This window comes from Acanthopagrus latus, chromosome 17, assembly GCF_904848185.1.
Source record: "Acanthopagrus latus isolate v.2019 chromosome 17, fAcaLat1.1, whole genome shotgun sequence".
Lineage (NCBI taxonomy): Eukaryota > Metazoa > Chordata > Actinopteri > Spariformes > Sparidae > Acanthopagrus > Acanthopagrus latus.
Window position 1 is genome coordinate 15267565 of NC_051055.1, and position 24910 is coordinate 15292474.

The 24910-nt window shown below is 43.3% G+C and overlaps 1 protein-coding gene across 1 annotated transcript; it reads left to right on the plus strand.

The window, feature by feature from the left end:
• The first annotated feature begins 851 nt into the window (after nucleotides 1-851).
• On the plus strand, nucleotides 852-24755 carry zmp:0000001114 (suppressor of tumorigenicity 14 protein homolog). Its single transcript, XM_037073792.1, has 19 exons — nucleotides 852-1121; nucleotides 8477-8624; nucleotides 9298-9458; nucleotides 10625-10695; nucleotides 11850-12022; nucleotides 12783-12818; nucleotides 13364-13592; nucleotides 14901-15040; nucleotides 15167-15270; nucleotides 15679-15788; nucleotides 16410-16540; nucleotides 17042-17146; nucleotides 18984-19091; nucleotides 19449-19562; nucleotides 20117-20236; nucleotides 20715-20895; nucleotides 21736-22004; nucleotides 22616-22752; nucleotides 22839-24755. The coding sequence occupies exons 1-19, from the start codon at nucleotides 1095-1097 to the stop codon at nucleotides 22998-23000; spliced, it is 2526 nt and encodes an 841-aa protein (XP_036929687.1). The 5' UTR covers nucleotides 852-1094; the 3' UTR covers nucleotides 23001-24755.
• Nucleotides 24756-24910: the final 155 nt, after the last annotated feature.

Below are 24910 nucleotides of genomic sequence, written 5' to 3' on the forward strand. Positions count from 1 at the left end.
GTGGTGCTAGCTCAGGTTTGCGTGAGCTGACCAATCAGAGCAGACTGGGTATTGTCTTACGTCAGCGCTGCAGCACTGGATGGAATGAGTATATGTTTTTTTTTTCTTTTTTGTAAGTAAAGCATGTAAACCTATTCTAGTGGTAACCCAAAATAAAATGATGAATCTGACAGTGAACATAATATGACTATATATGCCTTTATAAGAGCACTCAGAAACAAGTGAATACAACTCAATCAATCAATACTAATATGAGATGCCATAACTCTGCAAAGCGTCTCTGTAAATGTGTTATAAAGCATCAGGAGATTCACTTCATTACTTTGTGATGTAAAACCCTTGAGTTGATTAAGATGTGTTGTTTTCAGAAAGTAATCTACTGTGTAGTCTTTATTTTGGACATATTTACAATTCAAATATACATTTCTTTACACAAGTAAAAATAGGTTTTATCTCAAACACTTCCCTTAAACGCTGCCTAAATGCCACCCTCTCAAACACAACGCATGACATGAATAGGAAGTGTGTTTTGATTTTTTTCATTTTTTTTTTTTTTTTTTATTGGCAGCAACATCCACAAACCGTCAGCAGGGGGAACACATGGTGTAAAAATAAACACAACTTCCTCCCAGAGCCCTTCAGCTGACTGAGCTGCGGCAGGTGGCTGAATGAAACGATCACCCCGAGCCTCCCACCTGTCAGGGGGGCAGCTAGTGGTCGTGGTCTGACACGTCACTGAAAGACGGCGGGTAAAGAGGAGGATCTGATGAAGAGGAAAGGCGGGCCTTTGCACACTGAACCCTTCACTTCAGCCTCGGCAGGTATTTGGGGCGTGGCTTAAAGCAAAGGTGTGTGAGGAAGAGGTCGTCTCGGGTGTGTTTCGGCCTCTCCAGGAAGAGCAACAGACACTTGGACTGAACTTTTGACGACTTCTGAAATACTTTTTTTTTTTTTTTTTTAAGCAACTGTCTCTGAACATTCAGGATTTTATTTTATTTTTATTTTTATTTTTATTTTTTTTTAAATTTGCGACAGGAAGAGTACACAAGTAAAACGGACCTGTCCTTTGGACTTCCTTTGGAGCGTTTTGGAGGATGCATTCTGCCAGATATGAATACGACGTAAGTTTGGGCAAATGTCACTTCTGTTAACATTGTGTGTTGTTTTGCTTACTGCATATTCAAAGTGTGTTGGCTTCGGGCCTGGATCAGCTGACAGCCTGTGTTCTTTACGAGTTCGGCGTGTTTACACGGGCAGGCCTTACACGAACACACACTTCAAACGTTCATACCTTCGACCTCTGACAGGGTTTCTGTATCAGATCATCAGCGTGTGTGTCTGGGCCTCCCTCCCTCATCTCGCCCTGACACTCATATTAACATGTTTGAATGGAATATCAATCTAGGACCATTAGTGGTAAAATGAGTTTTCATGCTGACACAGTGTTTGTTTGCACCCACTGCCATCAGAGAGGAAATGGATATTTCAGTCAATGATGGATTTCATACACTGGAACGCGAGGTGTTTGTCTTAAATGGGGCTGATTCAATGTTTCCACGCTGCACAATGTTTATTTTCACCCTGTATTTCCAAATTTTACATGCCTCAATCGTCACAAAACAAACTAATTTCTCTCAGTCACAAAGGCAGTCCAAAGACATCATCAGACTCTGGTGCCATTTGCTGACTTCACATTGACGTATATCTTTTTAAAAGATAACTGTCAGTTTCAAGTTGGATTTATTCACACACAGAGAAAAAAAAAATCTTAAATCTGTGTGGGCTGTTTTCACAGCCTGCTGCTCATCATCTCACAGCCTGTGACCTGGTTAGATACTGATGAGATGATCCTTGTTCTCCGGTGCAAAGGAAGGAAGCACAGAGGCCTTGAAAACCTCAGGCAGACGGAGTGTGTCACTAATAATAGTTGGTATTTACATGACTGGTTGTGTTTACATTTCGCTTTTTGAATTTTAAAATTAAAGTGACATTTACTTTGGTTAATTCTGAAATATTAAGTGAAAAGTTTCTCAAACTGAGGTACCTTCAGTCGACTGAGTCACGCTCAAACTGATTAGTTTCTGAGGATCTGCTTGTGTAGCTGCTACAGTGGTGCCTCGTTTAAAGGGCGGCGCCACCAATTTTGTACATTAAAGTATGTTTACAGGTCTTGGGAAGTACTACTGCATATGTAAAACACAAAACATAGTATAAAGCCCTTTGTGGCTCCAGATTAAGCTGCATGTAATCTAGTAAATTGCCTCCAGCGGCTAAATTGCATTGTGGGTAATGTTGGAGCCAGGTTTTGAAAAAGAAGAACATGGAATTAAAAAGGGGATCATCTGTCCAACAGTGTGACAGGAGTGCAATTTAGAACCAGCTGCCTGCTTTTCAAAACTTGGCTCATACATTACCCACAATGCAACGAATCCACAGAGTAACATCACTGGAGGATATTTATCATATTACCTGCATATTTGGAGCCACAGAAGGCTTTACACTACCTTTTCATGTATGCAGTAGCGCTCCTCAAGACCTGTTAATGCATTCCGACATGTAAAATTGGTGGAGTTACCCTTTAAATCCCACTGGCTGTAGTTATTGTGTGTCTCAACAACATCTGCTGGCATATGTTTTGGAAATGCATTGAATCATGACTGACTGAATAACAATTGTTTGTTCTTTGAAGGCCATTAACAAGTCAACATTGTGATTTACATTATTTTAGATGAACCACGGCAGCCTCTTCTCTGCTTTAAAAGCACAATAAAACAGTGCTTTTTGTCTTTTCATATTTAAGCAGACTTGTGTTTTTAAATGATAATAGGATGCAAAAGCTCTCGAAAGCTTATGTTTCCTAACCTATAGGTCAAATTCTCCTGGAGCATGCATACATTATGTAAATACCCATCATACTTCTTGTTACCACATAATTCCGTCTTGTTTGAGACGAGTGAAACACCAGCAGAGGATGTGGGCAGAAAATAGTGTCAGGCGGCCAAAGGTTGAACTTCACTCTTGCAAAGAGACTCATTAATGGTTACAAGACTTTCGGTCAGTGCTGCTGAAATCCACCAGCTCTCTTCCACCTTTATTTGACAGCTTCATGAAAACAGTCCTAACCCCCCCCCCCGGGGAAATACACACTGCACTGCACCGGAGTGTGTACGTGAGCTAAGAATGTGAGCAAACAGTAACAGGATTCGGGCAAAATAAACCCTTTCTTTCGTAATGTAATGTGACGTCGATACAGACTGTTATCAAAGTGTCAGAGGTGAGGGGATGCCCACAGCTTGAGGTATTTGACACAACTGAATTGCCTGGCATCGCCCTGACTGGACCCCCAGTGCTCCTAAAAAAAACAAATACAGACGCGCAAACCAGCGAGGCAAGCAGTTTGAGATTTTGGCTGGGAAATGAAGAGCTGGCATACTGGCATGAATTAAGATCTGGTGAAAGTGTTGCAGGTGGTAAAGACATATATGCATGCAGGCACGTGAATATATTGTCCAGTGGGTCTTGGCATGTAGTGTGTAGTGCTGTAACTGTCTATTATTTTCATTATTGATGAATCTGCTGATCATTTTTTTAGATAAATTGTTTAGTCTGGAAAATGGCCCAAAGAAAAAGCTGTGAAAAATGCTCATTACAGTTTTCCCTGAGCCTGAAATGATGTCCTCAAAATTGCTTCTTATGTCCAGCCAAAGATCCAAAACCGTAAATGACAGATGAGCAGCAAATCCTTTTACGTTTAAGAAGCCGGGACCAGGATTAATTAATCCACTAACGACTATCGTAGAAGCTCTAATAGTATGCCTATATTTCATAAAACTGACATGGTAGATATACATTACAAGTGTTTCAGGTTCAAAATATCATATCTGTACTGTACATCGTCACTAAGATGGGCTGAGAGCTGAAAGTATAAAAATCTGGATTTGCAGCGGCACTAAGGCGCTCTCTATTTCTATTTAATATGCTACAAAAGTTAACTTCCCTTTTTAGATTATTTTTTTTTCTTTCTGTGGTAGACAGACAATGAAGTACCTGACCTAACAGGATGTGGGTGGATATATTATTACGTTAAACTCTGGGGGAGAAAAAGACGCAAAAAAAAAATCCCCAACATTTAAATGTAAGTTAATAACTCTCAAACCACTTACCAAATGAAGCACACTTTTAATACAAATCGAGATTAAGCACCAGATTTGTCATGCCACACCTCCGCCCCTTGGGTCCTGAGTGTTGGCAGAGATTGTGTCGCAGTTGGTAAATGAACAGTTTCTTCCTTTTGTTAATATTTGATCACTCACAGACAATGAGGTTGGTCATAGATACTGGATGAGATGGGAATACTCTGATTAATATAGTCTTTGTTGCCTGTTTTTGTGGTGACTCAGCCGAGTTGAGTAAATGATTCTTGGTGCAAGGCCGTGCTGCTTTTCTGCCGCGTTTCCGAGCCACATTCTGAGGGCAGCCACGCTGAAAGTGAGCAGCTGGAGTGAAGTGAATGTGATGTTGGTGTCACACATCTTGACCTAACTGAATGGTGCACTGAAAAGAACAGCTGGCGAACCGGCGGACAGGTTCAATCTTTAATAATGTCTAACTATGTTCGGTTGTGTTTGGCTTCGCACAGCTTTTGTTTGCCATTTATCAGCGAGGCGGTGGTATGCCACAAGGCTGTAGCGCTGCTTTTACACACAGCCGCCTGCTGCTGACTAACTGCTAAATGTCTGCTCAGGGCTACTGTCAGGTAAGAGATGTGTGTAGGTGTTTGCTCACTAAAAGTAAATATGAGGGCGCTGAAGCCTAAATTGCTTTGATTGGCTGTGGTGTTTGACCGGCGTGGTTTGTGCCGACAGGACGGGTCAACGTTGGAAATGTGCAGGGAGAACACGCGAGAGCTTTGTTAAAGGGCAACTCCGCAGACATTCCACATCAAAGTCTGTTTACAGGACCTGGGGAGTACTTCTGTGTCTGCGAAAAAAGTTGTATAAAGCCTTCTGTTGCTCTGGAGGGAGGTGCACGAAATCTGACAAACCGCCTCGAGTGGTGTCGCTCGAGGCGGCGTCAGTTGACTGGAAGTTTGAAGTCAAACAAAACTGGAAAAGTCGGGTTTTCGAAAGATGTCGGTGTCCCAGACCTCTTGCTTCATCTCTGCTTGAGGCTAGCGTCGCGAGGCTGCAATAGCTGCTGCTAGCATACTGACTGAGTTGCATTCTGGGTAATGTAGGTGCCAGGCTTTGAGAAAGAAGATGAAGAAGTCTGAAATAAAGGAGATGTTTTCTCTGGTCCGTCGTGAGTCTGACAGTGTTACAGGGGTGCAGTGTTAAATAGGCGGGGCGCTCTCTAAAGCTCAGACAGCCTCGCGTGTTTACTGCTCCGCTACTGGAGAATGTTCAAAGTATGTTGAAGAACTACTCGAGCAGGTGCAGCCCTGACCAACACACTGGAACTAACTGGATTAAAGATAGTACAGCACTCGTTCTCCTTGAACATTTTGTAATTGTTCGAGCTGCTGTTGAATGTCTTAGCAGCGTCCATGACATCAATCGATATTCTTCTTTAAGCGGTACAAAATGTGTGCGGTATAACAGGGATTGGAGAGACAATGGTGGTGTGGCTGCTCAAAATTCTTCAGCCTCTTAGTCTGCCGAGTATATCGTTTTGACTTTGAACCGCTGAGTTATATTCAACCTTAATGTGAAAACCCAATGAACTCCTGAGTCAAGGAGACAGGGAAACTAGAATGAGCATTTGTTTCCTTTACCGAGTTGACGCTCTATTCACACTAAAGGTGTCTACTCATATCATACCCATCAAAAACTTGTATCAATCCACACATCTGCTCATTTGTCAGCATCTGATTAGCGACTTTTAGTTCCAAGCCTTTCTGCTCAACTAGAACAATAAAATGGTATTCAAACATTTTCAAACAGAATGATAGACATAGAAACATAGTGACATAGTCTTAGCATAGTCTGCTGTACAAAGTATACTTCAACGGCAGTATAAACTCAAATAATGTTTGGAACATACAATAACACATTTGCCAAATAAGGATAAGCACTCAAGTATGACTAACCCAAACAAGGATAACCCAAAAATGAAAATTTTGTGATAGAGAGACTAAACAAAACAGCGTCGCAGCATTCTCCATAACAGCTAAAGCAGAGTTTTTAAAAACACGTAAACAAACAACCTAGAGAAAAAGTTCCCAATCTCTGGAAGCCAAAAGATCCCAAACAGATTTTTAAAGGCATCATTTTCACCAATGACACTCGTGTGGCTTAAAGGTCCAGTGAAGCATGGGACATTACATTAATACCTTCATGTTGTGCTTTATGCACTGATAGATCTGAATTGATGGAATTTGATTAGTGTTAATAACCCATTTTTAAAATTACATAGCGGCGGCTCTGCTGGAGGGTAATCTGCTTTTCTTTTTTTTTTTTCTCTTAAACCACACCTCACAGCAGTGTCGACTTGTCTCCCACTTGTCAGACTGGTTAGAGTAGTTCGGAATACTGTGTTGCAAGCAGCAGTCTACAGAATTCATCCCTCACTCTCTATGAACTCTATGTGCAACGCAGATTGTTTTCTTGGCGAATATTTACACTTCTTTCCACTTGGCATGAATCATCATGTTGTGGCATTTTCAAGTGTTGAAAGCGCGCCCGCACTACCTCCCGTTTAATAACGGCACAGCACACTGAGCTGGTATTTATGATAAAAAAAAGCTACACATAGTTAAAAAATGGGATAGTATTTCTTTCTAGGAGTGAAGAATGGGATATGATGAAGAGCGTGTAATGGTTTTATTAGGCTGTGATCAGGGTGACGGAGACCCTGGAGCACTTGCTGACCCCATCTCTAATGATTCCCCTCGTTCTGGCCCATGATTGCTGTTAGAGATTCCAATTAGAAAGCATGTGTGGAAGCCCGAGCTGGGTAAGAATAGGCCTTAATTGCCATGAGTTATCATCTAGACTCATGTAATTGAGCCCCCATCTTAAGGGGCAGCACATCTGACAAATTGATTTAATACCAAAGTGATTCTCCATCCCTAATGGCACTCGGGCTTCTTCACTCACGGGCTACAGGCACTGAATTCATTGTGTGTTGATTACTAACCGGCCTGAAACCTTTTGTCTCAGTCCGCCCACTTGAGAGAGCTCAACAACAGACACACATAGAGTATCGACAGACACACACACACACACACACACACACACAGCCTAAAGCACTGTGCCCATAATCTCTATCCCTCACATATCATGCAATTTCTTAATGCATGTATGTGCACATGGAGGTTTGAGTGTGGGAGCTCTGACACACGTACCAAACCGGTTTCGCCAGTTCTGCAGAGATGCAGCCGTCACCTGTTTGAACTTGCCAGCAGTTTTGAGGCGTTTCACATCGCTTTTTGTTTGTCTCTCTCTGTCTCGTTTATGTGTCATGGGATGGCAGCTTATTGTGCACCTGGATACTGAGAAGTGAGGCGTGAACAACAGAATCTGTGCCTCGATTGCAGCCATTTCCTAGATTACACCGTGCCTCCTCGTGGCAGCGTGTCACGCCATGAAGATGTTTGCTCACAAATGTTTTAATAGTGTCTATACATTGGTTAGATTCTGAGGCGGCACATTTCTAATTTCTTTTTACGTCATCAGGATGTTTACAGTGTTGTTTTCTTAGATTGCAGTTATGGAAAATCTCCTATGTACATCTATGGAGACATCTCTTTTGCATGTGAAGCTGCAATGATTAGTCGGTTAATTGATTAATCACACAAAGGAAGATGAATCATTTCAATCATTCAACCTTAGCTGGTTGCAGCTTCTTGAATGCAAAGATTTGCTCATTTCCTGTGTCATTTATGATACTAAATAAAGCGTCTTTGGGTTCTGGTTGGACAAAATAACAATTTGAAGATGTCATTTTATTCTCTGGGGAGCTGTGATGAGCATTTTCACATTTTTAAAAAAAATATACTAAATGATTTATCATGAAAATAATAAGCAGACTAATGAAAATAATCGTTAGTCGCAACTCTTCTAACAACCCTTCATTATCCCCCTCATTCTGCCTGAGCTGAGGAGAAAATGTCACCCGTTCGGTCAGAAACTGTTGTTAATGACCTAATCCTTGCAGGATAATTTGGTAATCTATTTTAAATTCCAGTATTTTCTTCTGTAATTGGTGTTCATCTTAATGAATACACACTGAAGGAACACGCATCTCCCTGTTGTTCGTAGTAAATCAAGCTAAATATTAACTAGCTTTATTCTACAATTCCTATATAACTAATATTCAGCTATAGCTGTGACTCTAAAAGTATCTTGATATTTATAATTGTGTCTTCCGATCCTGCACTGGTCAGGAGTAGGGCCCCAGCACAATGACGCTTTCTATTCTGTTTCCACCAATATAAACCACGTCATAACTATGTTGTGCTCTTTTTCTGCATCAGGGCCGCAACGGCCGCCACGAGCGGATCGACTTCCTAACCAGCAAAGAGAAGACGTCATCAAAGCGGAAGGTCGGCGCCGTGATCGGGGTTCTCGTGGCGCTTCTCATCCTCGCAGCCGTCGCAGCGTTCCTCATTTGGCTGTTTGTCTGTGAGTAGAGCTGAAAGCTTTCCTCTACAATATGACGCAGAGTAGAGAAGCCTGCTTTTATTTTATTTTTTTATTTTTTAGATGTTTTGGATAAATTAAAGTCGAAGAACATCAGGAGATGCTGGACATGCTCCGGATGTTTCTGTACATAAATTAGGCTTCCTCTTGACAGAATTAAATGAAAAATTGTGTGTATTTACATTCCCGACGTCAGTAACTGCCAAGACAGGCGGGGCGTCAGAAACTATAAAGTGGATCATTTCCACTTGCTGTTGAGGCACAACTCTTTGATAGAAGAGTGTAAGAGTGGCTTGTTTGGACTTTGTAATTTCCCATTAGTGTTGGCCTATTTGACAGCTCTGACTTTCTCCTTTTTAATAATGCAAAGGAGAAAAATGTCACAGAGTCCACGCCACAGCTTCCTTGTCATTTACACATGCGTCTGATAAAAAGGCCTCTGAAGTCTTGATAAACAGCCTCTTGATTCAACTGGCTGTTTTAATTGCTCTGAGAACCAAACTGTCTTCTCGGGAAGAGATCACACCGTACAACTTTTTAAAATAGCGCTTCAAGGCCTGTTCAGAACCCTGAGTCTCCTCTTTCATCAAAGGCAGCCATCTTATATCATTTTGTTGATCAAACACTAAACTCTCATCTGCCTCTCTCCTCCTAGTTAAAGATGCCGATTCAAAAAGCACCCTCAGTAAGCAGGAAAGGCCGTCAGCAGTCGTCTTCAGCGGGCATATGAAGTTGGTCGGCGAGCAGTACGACCAGAAGCTGGAGGACACGGACAGCCGTGAGTTCACAGATCTGGCAACCAAACTGGAGGCAACTGTGAGTTTGAGACCCAAAGAAGATGATTTTTCCCCTTCCTTTTTTTTTTTTTCTCCTTTTCTCTCATCTACATTGTGAAGTGTGAGCTTTTTTGAGCAGAGTATTACACTCCAGTCCCTTCTTTCACTAAAGATTAGCTATGGATGTTGTTTGGCATCGTTGAAACGCTTCTTATTATATTAAAAAAAAAAGAAAAAAGAAAAAAAAGCCCCTCCCAATGAACAGAAACTGCTGAAGGCACATTAGCGTGGGCAGAATAAAATGCTGTACAATTCCCTTAGTAATTCCCTCAACAGCACATCTCTTATGATTGGATACAGTGGAGATATGTTTGTAGCACCACTTAACAGCGCGTTGATGGCACAAAAAAGCCCCGCTCAGACCTCTTGGAGCACACGCTTTCTCAGTGAAAAGCTACAGGAGTGAGGGCGTTGGGTGGGGGACGAGGGTGGAAGTGGTCGACTGGAATATTAGACGACTGGATGATTTGGTGGGGTGAGATTACACGATGCACTCTGTCGGCACTTGCATATGACAAAAAGGACCACTTTCGAGGAAAAGGGTTTGATCTAGATTAGTGTTTACCTGACGGGTGGAGTGCAGTCAACGGGGCTGGAGACGGAGGCTTCTTGACTAAGCGGTTGCCACTCCAGCACCACCTGTCTGTGGAGTCTAGTTTTTTTTTTTTTTTTTTTAACCTTCCTCCATGTCTGCTAGATGGGTTAAGTAAAATGCCAATGAGTTCGTATTTGCCATTGCCGACTCAGCCATTTGCAAGCCGCTCTTTATGTTTTATTTTAGGATAACCGACCACTTACCTGCACCCACCATGTCATTTTCTGCTTTATACATCCTACATCCATTGTTGGTGTTAACCTTTACACAACAGCTGTCGCTCTCAAGTTGGGTAACACTGCACATGCATAAGATATGAGCGCTGACTTGCATGTATGACGTCAAGCGTGACAGCGGCCTCATCTGACGTAATTCGCAGCCCCCTGCAGCTGAAGGCAAGACTGTTAATTGAGAATCCTGCTGTAGTGTGCTTTTCATGGAAGACCGTTCTTGTGTTAACATGCTCATTTGCACTTCTGTGTCTCTAGGCAGACAAGCAGAAATCTTGTTCCTGTTCTTTTTCGCTTAAAAAATTCATTTTCTCTTCACAGCTGGGGGAAAACCTAAAGAGAGATCCCTTCCTGGCAAAGTACTACACCAAGTCAGTGGTCACGGCGTTCAGGTACCATCGAGAGCGCCTCTAATTTTTTTTTTATGCCACTGAACAGACTGTGAAAACTAAATGTTGCATGAGGAAAGTTTTGTTGCACTGACCTCTGTGGATTCAGAGTTTCAACTGTGTTGCATTTCTTAGAACGAGCAAAATCAAAGTTAGATGTGATCTGTTGACTTTTGACCGCTCTGAGTTATGTGTGTGAAGTTCTGTGCTAACAGCAGCAGTAAAACACAGCAGTTCACTGCCTGTGTGGGGGCGAACTTGGACAGAACATGGAGCTACTGTTAGATTTAACTTTTGTAACTTACAGTGGTGGGATGTAACTAAGTACAGTTACTCAAGAACTGTACCTAAATACAAATCTGTCTTGTATCGACATTTTCTTGTACTTCTACATCTCTGAGCCAAACATTGTACTGTGACAGTGACTCTAAATCTAGTGATTTTTAAAATTTTAGTTTATCTGATGAACTGAGGAACAAAATGCCCCTTTTTTATGAGAATTCTCCAACTTCTTGAGCTAAAAAAACACGCTTGGCTTGGCTAGAAAGTGAATTGTCACAAAGCTGGATAGAGTTTAGAGAGACATGGTTCTCTTGATGACCCACTAGAGTGCGATGCGTTGCTTTAGAATAAACCACTCAACAGCACGCGAGGTAGTTAAATGAGCTCAACCTTAAACACCTACAGTGGTAAAAATCAAATATGCTCATTAATACATCAGTGATATTAATCCAAAAACACAACAGTGAAAGACTGATAGGGAACATTAATTTCAGGTTTGTGTTTCATATTTAAAAGGGGCTCCGTGGAACTTTCTGGGTTGTGCTAGAAGCTGGTCGTTAGTTTATGTTGGCATTAGTGGACTTAGGAAGTGGCATGTAATCTGATAAAAAAGGCCTCCAGTGATGTCACTCAGTGGCTAGGGTGGCATTGTGGGTAATGCCAAGCTTTGAAAAGTCCAACAGTGTCGCAACCTGGTGCCTACATTACCCACTACTCCCACAGACCTGTAAACACACTTTAATGTGTAGAAATGGTGACGTTACCCTTTAAGTAAGGTTTATGATATACATTTTACATGTTGCTTGAGTACTGAAGCTTGCCAAAGAATGGTCTCTTCATCTTCTCCATCGCTGTCTCGTTTCTGCGTGCACCAGTGAGGGCGTGATAGCCTACTACTGGTCCCAGTTTGACGTGCCAGTGGAAGACCTGTCGATGGTGCCGGAGTTCTCAGAGGAGCGGGTGCTGGAGACGCTAGAGGACGGCATTAAGTCGATGCGTGCAATGGCGAGCCGCCAGGATGTCCAAATCAGTGAAATCACTGCCGCGGGTAGGTACCTCCAGGGTCAGGTTGGGGGTCACACCAGGAGGCGGAGAGATAAGGACAAATAGGGGTTTGCTGCAGCTGGCTCCAGATTATGACATTTAACAATCGGTGAAGATAAAGCACCATGAATACAGATCTGAAAAAGCTTGTTGTCATCTCCTATCAGCGCTGGTATTTTGTATGTTTTCTATTTGTGTAATAGCAGCTCGCTCTGAGTCGTGCTGATAAGATGATAACAGATAAGCCAGACCTCTCTGCTTGTGCTGCATCTGAGATTGCACATTTTATGCTGTTTGGATCCTCTAATGTTATTAGCTGGGCCCTGGCCTGGCTTGAGACAGCCATTTTTCTTCCTTCTGTCCTCTCAGCATTCACGTTGCATTTGTCCACATCCTGGCCACCAGCCAAAGCGCCGGCCCTGTGACTCAGTGGTTTTTGGTCCACTTTAAAATGATTTCTGTGGGTATGATTTGATGTTGCTGTCCCAGATAGTTAGACAGAGATGTATGGGGCTGCTGCTGTAGGGCAAGGTGAGATGGAGCAGAAAGAGCTACACGCCATCACCAGTTCCTCTAACCGCAGGGAAATGGAACAGAAAATGTGCAGCCCAAATATTTTAGGCTCATGCATCACATTCTATCAGGCCCCGAACCTTAGCGGCCCATTCTTACCTTTTCCTCTTGTGTCTCTGCCAATCTCTCTCTCTCTCTCTCTCTCTCTCTCTCTCTATCTTTCCCTCTCTCTCCTGTCTCTCTGTCTCCAGTCACAGATCCTCGCATGGCCAGGAACCCCACAGCCAGTGAGTACAGCGTGTCCCATTTCAATCACTCGCAGTTGTAATTTTCCAGCTGGCTAGATGCTCACCCCTCCTGCCAGTCTGTAACGAATGGCTGGCCCGGCCACTACTGTACACGTGCTGCTCTAGTCAGAGATTGAGAGCCCCGTATCAGGCCGGAGCGAGTCCCTCACTGCACCTGACACTTTCCTTTGACACTCTCTAGTGATTTATAACCTCGGGATGATTAGACTACATTACATGACATTAAATTACCATAGTAGCTGTGCTATCCTTACATTAATCTGTGCTTATACATCTCTATCGTAAAGGATGGGGGGGACATACATGTGTCATTATTAACGCAAAGTCATTGCTTTGCGCAATTTCAAAAATGTTTACCAAGGCGGATAGAATCATCACTGTCAATGTTTTGTTTTTAGAAAACGAGCAGAGGCTACAGAATATGATGATGATGATCTGATTTTAATTTACAGGCTAAAATACTGTTGCCAGGTTACATTCCCATGCTCACATTCCCATGATATAACCAATCTTTCTATTTCCAGACGAGTGTTTCTTCCGTCTTGAGGCTGAAGGAACGGCAAAGAGATTTTCGTCACCAGGTTACCCCACAGGCTACCCTCCCAGGTCTCGGTGTCAGTGGCAAATCCGAGCTGAAGAGAGCAATGTTATATCCGTCAAGTTCCCCTTCTTCCACATCGAGGATGACTGCTCAGATGACTTTGTCGCCATCTATGACTCTCTGAGTCCGGATGATTCTCAAGCCATCACAGAGTAAGTCGAAAGAGATGTGAATGTCTGGAGGGTTTGGAAAACCTTGCGCAAGGTCATATTGATGCATTTTTAAATGTAAGTCTGTTTGGATGGATATTATTTACTTTCAGGATTCCCCACACTAATGCTTCCCCCTAGAAAAGTATTTTATTTCAAAGGAAACCTGTAAATTGACTCATTTCTGCTCCTAAAGTAGGAATTGTGACAGAAATCACATTCTCATTTTGCCTTGAACCTTGGCTCGCAGGGTTTGTTTGACAGGGCTCAACCAACATTTGTCTCATTTATTTAGCTTTTACGATCAGAGAGAGGGGAAACACAGCTGTACATGATTCCCAGAGGACAGGCACTAGGAATCACTTTGTATTTGAGTGAAATGTTGCAGAGGGATTTAGGACTAAAAGCTGTTTTTGATGTGGGTGGAAAACATTTTCCACTCCATTCCTTTCACTGGATTTGTGATTACAACTTTCTCTCTCTCTCTTTTTTTTTTTTTTTTCTGGCCCTGAAGCCTTTAGCGCTGCATGTCCCATTTTATTGTTAACTTTTGAGACCTCAGTGAGATTGAGTTGGCTCAAAAAGACCTCTCCTTTCAAATCTGTGATGGGTGCCAACCAGAATCCTGCTACACCACTGTGCGTAATTGCACTTTTTCTACGGGGGAGGGCTCTGATTCTGAAACTACAGGCTCCTCAGTGCAACATCAGTTGTAGCTGCAGGCAATTTCAAACTCAGAAACCATTGCCAAACAAATATGCGTTACCAAGTGATGCATAAATTTTTTTATAAAGCTATTGAGCGATCAGCTTTATCCAAGGTGACATGGGGTTTATGAGAGCCATAATATAATACTCTATAATGACGTTATTCTACTGGAGGTAGATGTATTGCTGCTCTTGCAGCGTCATTCACACCTCTGTTACTCTGCCGCCAGCAGTGCTGAAACTTTTTGCTAATGTACCTAATGTTTGACTTTGAAAGTCCGCCTAGGCAATTTCTATCTAGCGCTGGCACATCTCTCCTTATTTTATCTCTTTCTCTATCTCTCTCTGCTTATCTATTGATTTCTTTTCAAATTATTTTTTTCTTGAAGCATTTTAAACTTGTTTGCTGAATTGATGTTTTAGTGCTTTTGACTAGAAAGAATTACAGCTTTATTTGAGCTCCCCAAGTGTTGCACATCCTATAGTAAAAAGGCAAAACTTCATTCAGTTAATCCAGGAGACATTCATCTCGTGCCTCATGGCTGCAGATTTTTTGTTTGGGGGGGGGAGATTTTACATGATTTGCTGACTGTCTCTCTCACAGGAAGTGTGGTCAGAGGCCGCCCTCCAACCCTCTGGAGGTGGTGTCGTCTGGTAACATCATGCTGCTTAACCTGATTACTGACACTGATGTCCAGAGGCCTGGATTTGAAGCAGAGTATAGGTCTCTTCCCAAGTCTAAAGGTAATGAAACATTTCACGACCCATAACATCATCCATTCTGCATACTGTACTATGCTCTACAACGGCTCGCACAGATTTGTTTATCTCTGATTGTACTCAAAAGACAAATGACAATCCTTTTTTCAGCTACAACCTGTGGTGGCATCCTCTCTGAAAGCAATGGAGCCCTCACCTCCCCTCTCCACCCCAGCTTTTACCCTCCTGCCGTCGACTGCAAGTGGACCATCAAGGTTTGCAACACTGCTTCCCCTCACTGCCCCCCCTACCTGAAACCCCTCTGCACACTTCCTCCTCCTCCTCAGCCTGCCATGAGAGGAATGCTGAGGCAGCACTATAGAAGCCAAGCTGTTCAGTACCTCTTCTATCTTCATCTGTCAGACTGCTGTTGCTGCCGCAGCTCTAGCTGAGCTGCAGTGTTTTGTGTGTTGGTTTTGTTTGCTGGTGTGTATGCTGTTGTGTGTGCATGTTTGTTTGTGTGTGTGTGTGTGTGTGTACGCACAGCCTGTTTAGGCGTGTTACAGCTTGTCCGCCTGCATTTACATGGGATACAGATGCATGTCTTTGTGTGTAGGTGGAGGAGTGACACGCATGGCAAACAAGGTTGTTATGAACCAATCACCTCTTCCTCTGTGCTGCAGGTCGCTGCTGGGAAGAAGGTGCGGCTGAAGTTCAACATGTTCCGCATGAAGGAGCCCGGGGTGGACATCCGTGTGTGTCACAAAGACTACGTGGAGGTTATGGGCACCAAGTAAGACTTGAGTTTGAATTTAAATGGTACCCTAGACATCCATCACCAAACATCAACCATTTACTCACTTTTACATTTAGACTTTGACCCTTTGTATCTTTTTACAGTTTTCCTGTGCACTTAACATACAATTAAGGTTCTCTCAATTTCAGAACCTTTCAACATTTGTTTCCCTTTTTAGATGATTTTCCAGTGTATTTTAGGTGATTTAGAAGTGTTTTAGGGTAGAAATGGACCATAATAGTCATCATTATGTTTTCACCAGTGTATAATCACCTATTACTTTGTGTTTTTGTTACCTTCCAATGAGCCGTTTTTTTTTTAGCCCACATGATTGAACAATTAAAATCTGGGTTCAACACTGGGAATAGCGACCTGTTTGTTCATGTGAAGGCTGCTCAGTGGCACACGAAACTGGAAAAGCTTGACTTCCTGTGTATAAAATTACCTGTACCCCTATAGACATGGCCCCAGTGCATAACATGCAACCTCACGCAATTTGCCACTAAATTCTTCTCACTGGACCTTTCAGACACAGCACACTGTCGTCATTACCATTCGAGCGTCTAAAATAAAACCTGCTGAAGTTTGTTATAATTCAGAATTTTCCTCGGGTTCCAGATATTGTGGAGAAATGTCCACCTTGGCTCTGACCAGCACCGCCAATACCATGGAGGTGACCTTCCACTCCGACGAGTCCTACACGGACAAAGGCTTCAGCGCAGAGTACAGCGCCTACGATCCTGAAAACCGTGAGTCGACAGTCACTCTCGCTACCACATTTGCACAACATTTGGCGGGATGGCTGAAATGTGGCGACGTGACAGTGACACTCATAGCCTGCCATTACAGAGCAAGACACCGGGAGTAACTGCAGTCTGAGAGACTACGAGACGGCGGCTGACTGACAGTCAAAGAGAGCTGTTTAGTGATAGAGGCTTAGAAACTGTGGCAGTAAAACTCAAGAGCTAGACTAATCACCAGAGAGCTTGTTTATTGGGTCCATTTTATTTGCCACTGTCAGTCAGGCACACTCCACTTTCAATACTCTCCGCTCTTTATGTTGTCTCCCAGTTTGACCGAAATGGATTTATAATTGCTCTGATCAGCAGGGACAAGCATTGGCAACATGATGGATGTCACGAACATACACTGTCACTCCCTCTCGCTCAATTTGTCATCGCTGTATATGTCTTTTTTTTTTTTTCTCTGTCTCTCTGCTCCCTCTCTCTTTCCTCTGGTTTGGTGAACAGCATGTCCCGACAAGTTTGCCTGTTCCAGTGGCATCTGCATCAACAAAGAGCTGAAGTGTGATGGCTGGAACGACTGCGGGGACATGAGCGACGAGATGAAGTGCCGTAAGTTCCCCCCAGGAGCCCAACTACACCATTTTTATTTTTGGTTTTTTTTTATCCCGCCTCCTATATGCTCCACTCTGCTCCTCTCGTTTGACATTTTGGCAAACATCCTTCCTTCTTGCCAAGAGGTGGATGCGAAGATCGATACCACTCTCATAACTGCCCGTTAAATACAAGGCTACAGCCAGAAGCCAGTTAGCTTAGTATTAAGACTGGAAACAGGGGTGGAGTGGGGGGGATTCAGGCTATCCTGGCTCGAAGGTAACAAACCATGAAGAGTAAAAAAAGAAGAGTTGTGGTTTTTATGGGGGGTGATGTACGTGAGTCCTTCTTGGCTGGGAGCAGTCATTTCCTGGAGTCTTATCTTCATCATAAGGTTGCCACGCTCCAGAAAGTTACTGACTGCCCACGGCCAAGAAACAGTCTCGCACACAACCCCCCCATAAAGCCACAACTTGACATTTTTACTATTTCTTGTACGAATGGAGTGAAATAGATACTATGTGTTACTTATTAAGTTCTAGAGTTGTTGGAAGACAGATTTTGCTACCTTCAGACCAGAGCACAAATTCTACAATGAAAATAGAGTTTAAACAAAAGTAGAGAGAGAGCAGAAAGAACAGACACCCCGATAGGCCATACTCACATGGCGGCCATTTGCCTCTGACATCACTCTCAGGGTGGGACCCTTAGATTCCTGTAAACATGGGGAATCTGACTGTTATCTGAATCTGAATTGTTATCATTTTACCATTTCCCGATTGACAGCAGCTGAAGGGATGATGGATAGTGAAAATCTGTGGGGACAACAGGCCATGATTCAAGGTAAAACATTGACTAACGTTAGCATTCAACCCCTTCCTAGCTATCATTACTGTTTGATAGTGTTACACAATACAATAAGTAATGTCTGTATTCATTCTATGATCATTTATTTAAGCCAGAAAGTGAAAAGGTGTAAACAAACAGTAATGTAAGCTAGGAAGTGGTGGAATACTAATGTTAGCTGTTGTCTAACATTAGCTAGTGGGTTATCAAATGTGTTGTTTTACTTGAGAAATTCACTATCCATCATCCTTTCAGGTGAAATGATAATGAATTGTCAGATTTTCTGCACTTGTACAACTTGCAACGCACAACACAGAAGTACAACCCAAGTATAATCCCAGCATTCGAGCAGCCTACCCAGGGCAAGCCAATCAGAACGAGGCTTTGGACCAAAATATGAACAAATATACTTATCAGAGATAATTAGAATAGCACAGTTAGCTATTTTGCCAGCATTAAAAATTAAGTGCTCACTATCAGCCAGGAAAACATTGCCTTCATACATTGATCGATAGACACCTGACATGATCTAATTCAGTGTATTACATGAGCTCAGCAGGCGTTCATACATTCTACTCTTCCTTTTAGCTAAGGTTAAGAAAAAAAGTGTGGTTCAGTTTAGAGTGGTCTGAATTTATATCAAAAGATTCTTCCAGGAGTTATTAATGGAAAATACAGATGTTAAGTTAACAGGTGAGAAGGATATAAAAATTTGTCACCTCCCCAATCCCCCTCGTTATTTGAATCCTGCCTCAGACACAGCAACGCTAGCTGTTTTCAGTCTTTGTGCTAAGCTAGCTGGCTGTTTGCTGGAGCTACAAGCATATCCTACAAACATGAGAGTGGCATCAATTTAGTCATCTTACCCTTTGCAAAAAAGCAAATAAGCAAATCTCCCAAAAAGTCTAACTACTTCTTTAAGGCTGCAACTTCTTTCCAAATCACTGAACATCATTTGAACACCTCCCTCTGTTGTTTTGTCTAATCCATGCCGTTTGTGTCACCCCAGAGTGCGAGAAGGACCAGTTTGCATGCGCGAATGGTCTGTGCAAGCCGAAACTCTGGGTGTGCGACCGCGTCAATGACTGCGGAGACGGGAGCGACGAGAAGACGTGCAGTAAGTTTTCCCGTCTCATAAAGCGCTCATTAGGGGACACAGACCCCATCTAATGCTATGCTAATTGTGCTAACATTAAAGACACATCACTGCTAATGTTCCGGTCACCGACTGCTTGGCCGTGCGCAGCCATCATTTAATCAGTAATGGAGTTTGTTTGAAGCCTAGCCCAATTTGCTCAGCAGACACTTAATCACGTGTAGTACACGCAAGGAAAAAAAAGGAGACGGATGCTAATGTCCACCATGGCTGCATTGCTAATGTCCCTCTGACACTTCTCCTGTCATCTCCTTATCCAAGTTTTCATCATTACCTTGTGATAATTTCCCCATCATCGCCATGTGTCATCCCCTCCAGGTTGTGATGAGAATGAGTGGCGCTGCGGTGATGGGGCTTGTATGCCTCAGGATGTTGTGTGTGACACGAAGACGGACTGCAAAGATGGAAGCGACGAGGCCTCTTGTAAAACCTGTAAGTGGCAGCACTTTATTCTCTTCCCAGCCAGGCATGCATTTAAAAAAAAAAACCCTCACCAGAGTGATTTAGAAGCATGTTGCGCAAACCATTAAGCAATTAAGCTTCATCCACAGCTGAGGAGTGTTTTAGGGTTTTACATTAGATGCTGTATTCTTAATGCAAGGTATTTTTCACTCTCCACATTATTTTAGCTCTTTGTCTCATTTCCTCCCTCTGCTTCACTCTTTATCAATTTCCCTTTCACTCAGTTACTTGGTCACACATACACACACACATGCACACATGCACATTCGCACACACACACAGAGGGCACTCTTGCATTTCCTTTTGATTTTCACTTGTGTGGTTAAAGAGCGATATTAGACCTCAACCCCAATCAATACCCCCAATCAATGCAATCTACTCCTCAATCACTACGTATTGTGCATTCAAGTCTCACTTTGAAGTGTCGCTGATTGCACAGTATTTTACTGGTTAAACTTAGCGCCGCTGTGATTGAAATATGCTATGTGTTTTGATTTTGGGACCTGTCTCCACCCCCACCGTAGCTCCGGGTATCTGCTCTGACTACAGCTTCAAGTGCAAGAACGGCGACTGCGTCAACAAGGTGAACGCCGAATGCGACCGCGTCAACGACTGCTCCGATCAATCGGACGAGGCCAGCTGTGGTGAGAAATGTTTTCCTCCCCCCCTCCATACAAGACTGGGCTTTTCAAATGTTTTGAAACAGCTGAAAGTGGATCTAATCTCTTCAGTGTCATTCAAATAGATTATAGAAGAGCTGGTTGAGCCGCGAGCTGGGCTGTCTGTTAGAAAAGCGCCTCAGGCCTTGACTGCTTTATTTATTTCATTCTTCTTTGAAAGCATCTCTTGTCATCTCTGAAGTTTTAGTTTTTTCCTCCATTTAAGCCTCGGGGTGTGTCTGTGTTTTGTCTTTCTCTTTTTTTCTTTTTTGATCGGCTAATATGCCACTGTGCCTTATTAGGATTCCAAAGACTCGTGGTTGCATTTCGCAGCCAAGGCCGTTGTCATGATGGCTTCAAGTCAACTTAATCTGCTTTTCTGATTCAGTCTCACTTCGTAGTCATGCATTCAACCAACCGACGCTGTTCCCCCCCTTACATTATACTTTCTGTAAAATGCCAGACTGCGGGACCAGGCCCTATAAGCTGAACCGCATCGTGGGAGGACAGAACGCCGAGCTGGGGGAGTGGCCCTGGCAGGTCAGCCTTCACCTCTTGACCTTAGGGCACGTTTGTGGTGCCTCGATCATATCTAACAAGTGGCTCCTTTCGGCTTCCCACTGCTTCGTCACGAGCAACCCGGAGTGAGTCACAGCTCAGACACCCACAGCACTCACACACACGTGTATGGGGCAGGACGTGAAACACACCTGCTCTCATCTATTTTAGTGTTATTGTGTCCCTTAATTTTTTATTATTCCTCACATTATTTAACATTTTACTGGATCTCATTATGCAATATTCATAATACGCATTCTGCTGGAAAAGAAGTAGAACTGTGCACAACAGAGGGCCATTTATATACAAATTGCAAAAGTCTGAAAATTAGCCCCTGATGATGCAGTTAATTCAGAAAAACCTTGGGGGGGCTAAAAAATTTACATCTCATCCATGAAAGAATGGAGCTGCAGTCATCAGAGTGCCCTGTAGGTGGAGCACTAACCATGCTGTTCGACCCGAGCCACCCTCCTTTGTTATTGAGCGGGGAATGTGTTCCTTCTCGCAGACTCACAGTTGGTGTTGATGTTTGCTGTACACATCAGTGCCGTTATTTAATTTGTAAGCACTCTCCAGTATACTTAAAAAAAAAAAAGCCACTCCAAGTGTTTTCTTTACAGTCATACACCACCATGACTGGTATGATGATGATAGGATGTTATTTTGCAGGTTTTTATAAGGGGGGGTGGCAACAACATCATGAGAATTGAATGCAGAACATTACATGTTGTGTCAAATGCAACCTCTGCTTACAGCAGTCTGTTTGTGTCAAGAAGGTCAGAGAGGTGTTCTGAGTAGATGTAGTAACTATACATATATAGTATACATTGCGGGGTGGTGTTGGTTGTATTAGCTCGTCTCCTGATCTGTTCCTGCGGGTACAGAAACATAACCTGTGCTCTGTGATGCTATACACGCTACCACAGCAACCACGTTGCATCCAACTGGCTGACCTACAGTGGCATGCAGGACCAGTACAAGCGGGATGGTGTACAGCAGCGCCCGTTGAAGAGGATCATCTCCCACCCGGATTACAGTCAGATGACCTTTGACTATGACATTGCACTGCTGGAGCTCGATGAGCCGCTGGAGTTCACCAACACCATCCAACCCATCTGCCTACCCTCTCACTCCCACATCTTCCCTGCGGGCATGTCCTGCTGGGTCACAGGCTGGGGCGCTCTCCGAGAAGGAGGTATTATGCAGGAATTGGTGATTTTGTGTGGAGCTGTGGTCTTTTTTTTTTTTTTTTTTTCTTTCTTTCTTTTTTTTTTATCTGTTGTTGTTTCTCACTCTCGCTGATTATTATACTCTTTGAATAATTTTGCCGCTATTCCTCAATTAACGATGACCCACTCTCCGATTGTGTTGTTCCTTTTTGCATATCCAGCTCACATCAAAATTAAGACGTCCCACTCCTCCCCCATCCCGCTCACAATTAGCTATTCATCTCCGTCCTTCATCTTCTTTTCCCTGCCTGCTTCCTTCTTCTCCCCTTCATCTCTCTCATTCCGTCCTGTCTTCTCCCTTTCCTTTAATGTCCCACCCATTTCTTTATCTCTCCCATCATGACATACTTCTCTTCCGCTCAGCCCTCCCTCCCTTTTCTCTCATCTTTTTCTAATCTGCTCTATTCCATTAAGCCTTCTTCTATATCCATATATCAAGGCAGACGTCGGCTCTCCTGGGAAGCCTCTTAAACCTTCATTAGCTAACACTAATCCAGCCCATTAACACCTTTTGATGTTGGTGACGAACACAGGGGTCACGTGACGGAGCGCTGACCCCTTTGTCCGGCTCTTGCAGGTCAGAAGTCGCAGGTGCTGCAAAAGGCATCGGTAAAAATCATCAACGACACGGTGTGCAACGTGGTGACGGAGGGCCAAGTCACCTCCAGGATGCTCTGCAGCGGATTCCTGGCCGGAGGAGTTGACGCCTGCCAGGTGAGACCGCGCGACACGTTCTCGAGCCGCATCTCTCACATCTGAACCCGATGTAATAACCTTTCTCCCCTTGCTGTCCTCGCCAGGGAGACTCCGGAGGTCCCCTGGTGTGCTTCGAGGAGAGTGGGAAGTGGTTCCAGGCCGGCATCGTGAGCTGGGGCGAGGGCTGCGCTCGTCGGAACAAGCCCGGTGTCTACAGCAGGGTCACCAAGCTGAGGGAGTGGATCAGGAAGGAGACCGGGGTTTGACGACGCTGCAAGGAATGGGAAGGGATGAAGACTCGGGAACGACGTCAACATGCCAAAAATAATGGAGACGGAACATTTGAGTCCGACTTGGGACAAGTCTCTCAAAGATTTAGTTATTTAGCAGCAGATTGAGGAGACCGCTGCATGGACCTGGCTACTCCCATGAATGACTTGTAGCACTTTATTTGGTTGCCAACCCCCCACACACCTATTGCCACTCCTCTCTCACACACACACACACACACACACACACACACACACACACACACCAAGTCATATTTTGAATACTTTTTAATGTGTGAATCAGCTCAGCATGTGTTGCCACCGTCAATGATGTCATGTTTCCCTTGAGTACGCAAAATGAAATAATGCGTATTCTGTGATCAGTGCATATTTCTGGGGATCGTCTTCCCTTCTACATTTTACAGTTTTACAAGTGTTTTCCATATGCAATTAAAAGGTAGATGTGTTTTTAAGTCTAAATAAGTGAGATGCCTTCATCCTCTTGGGCTGCAGTGAATGTTGCACTTTGCCAGCGGGCTCATGCTGTAGAAAGCTATAAATTTGAGGTTTTATTAAAGTAACACTATTTTTAGTACATTTGCTACAAAACACTCATAGATTACTGCTGACCAGCTTCCAAAGCTTCCAGGTTCTTAAATTAATTAAAGGATTGTATCTACCTATCTGCCAGGCTGCCATTAGTCTCAGTTCTTATCAGTTGAGTGTAAACGTCAACTCGCAGAGACAATCTGCATTACCATGTGAGGATAACACAAGTTTAGAAGACCAGGAACAAAAGAAAGAGAGGGAAAAGACCTTTCCTATCTATGCAGGGGCATTTTCATATCCCACTAAAATGAATGAAAAGCAGAAGCTGCCTGGAAGGTAGAAAATGAATTAATCAGTCTCTAAAAGCCCACGGTTTGCTTTGGAAAATGGCCAGCAGTAATGTTAAGTATACCAGATTTGTAGTCAGTGGGCTGAAACGAGCAAAAAAAATAAAAAGGAAAAAAAAAAAAAAAAGAACCACCATCATGATCCCTGAGGAATGTTGATGTGAGACTGGAGTGGTGCTCAGCTTGTTTTAAGTTGATGTTGATCTGAACGGGGCTCCTAGATCAGTATTTCTCTTACATATTTACAGATGCTTATTGGTCTGGCCTGCTCTGCGGATGATTTGCCAAAGTGTGAAATTCGTAGCAGAGGATGAGGATTATTTCCAGCTGGCTTTTGCACGGGTTTCTAAGTAAAGCTCAGGGTGTTAGGGGTCCTCAGTCACACTCACCTGAGAGCCAACGTGAGCCAATGGGATTTTTTTCTTTTTTTTTTTTCACAAGTTGTCAGAGCGATGCAATGAGTTCTGATCCCCATAAGAGTTTCCCTATCTTTTGGTTACGACCACATCTAAAATTCGACTGGATGGTTTCTTTAACTTCACCCCCCCCCCCCCACTTTTTTTTTCTCTGACTTATCCTTGAGAGAATGTATCCCGGATAAGCGAGCCAAAGATTTGCTTAAGTATTATTTGTTGAAGGGGAAAAAATTCAAGAAGAAAACTTTTGAGGATGTGCTCAGCTGACCTGAGGTTATTGATGTCTTTGAGGTGAAATTAACAATGCAAGTGGAGGCCACAACTTTTAAATGGTAGATATTTTAATGAGCAGTGTACACGAACCTCATAACCTTTCTCTGTGTGTGTTTTTGTCTATGTTTTTATACGTGTCGCGACAATAAACATCTGATTCCTCAGTACCTGACTGCGTCGCCTGCATTATTCGCCTTTTGATGAGGTCTCGTTTTGTGTTATGTCGTGCATAATAACTGCGTGTCTTGTGAGACCTTGTCCCTTCTCGCAGTAGAATAGTAATGAGCATGTATTCTCCTCCCCGTCGTGAGCAGCATGCCTA

Coding starts and splice junctions, on each gene's coding strand:
- zmp:0000001114 (XM_037073792.1), top strand. CDS start 1,095: ATGCATTCTGCCAGATATGAATACGAC. Junction 12,023..12,782: donor CAGTGAAATCACTGCCGCGG/GTAGGTACCTCC, acceptor CTCTGTCTCCAG/TCACAGATCCTCGCATGGCC. Junction 17,147..18,983: donor GAGCGACGAGATGAAGTGCC/GTAAGTTCCCCC, acceptor GTGTCACCCCAG/AGTGCGAGAAGGACCAGTTT.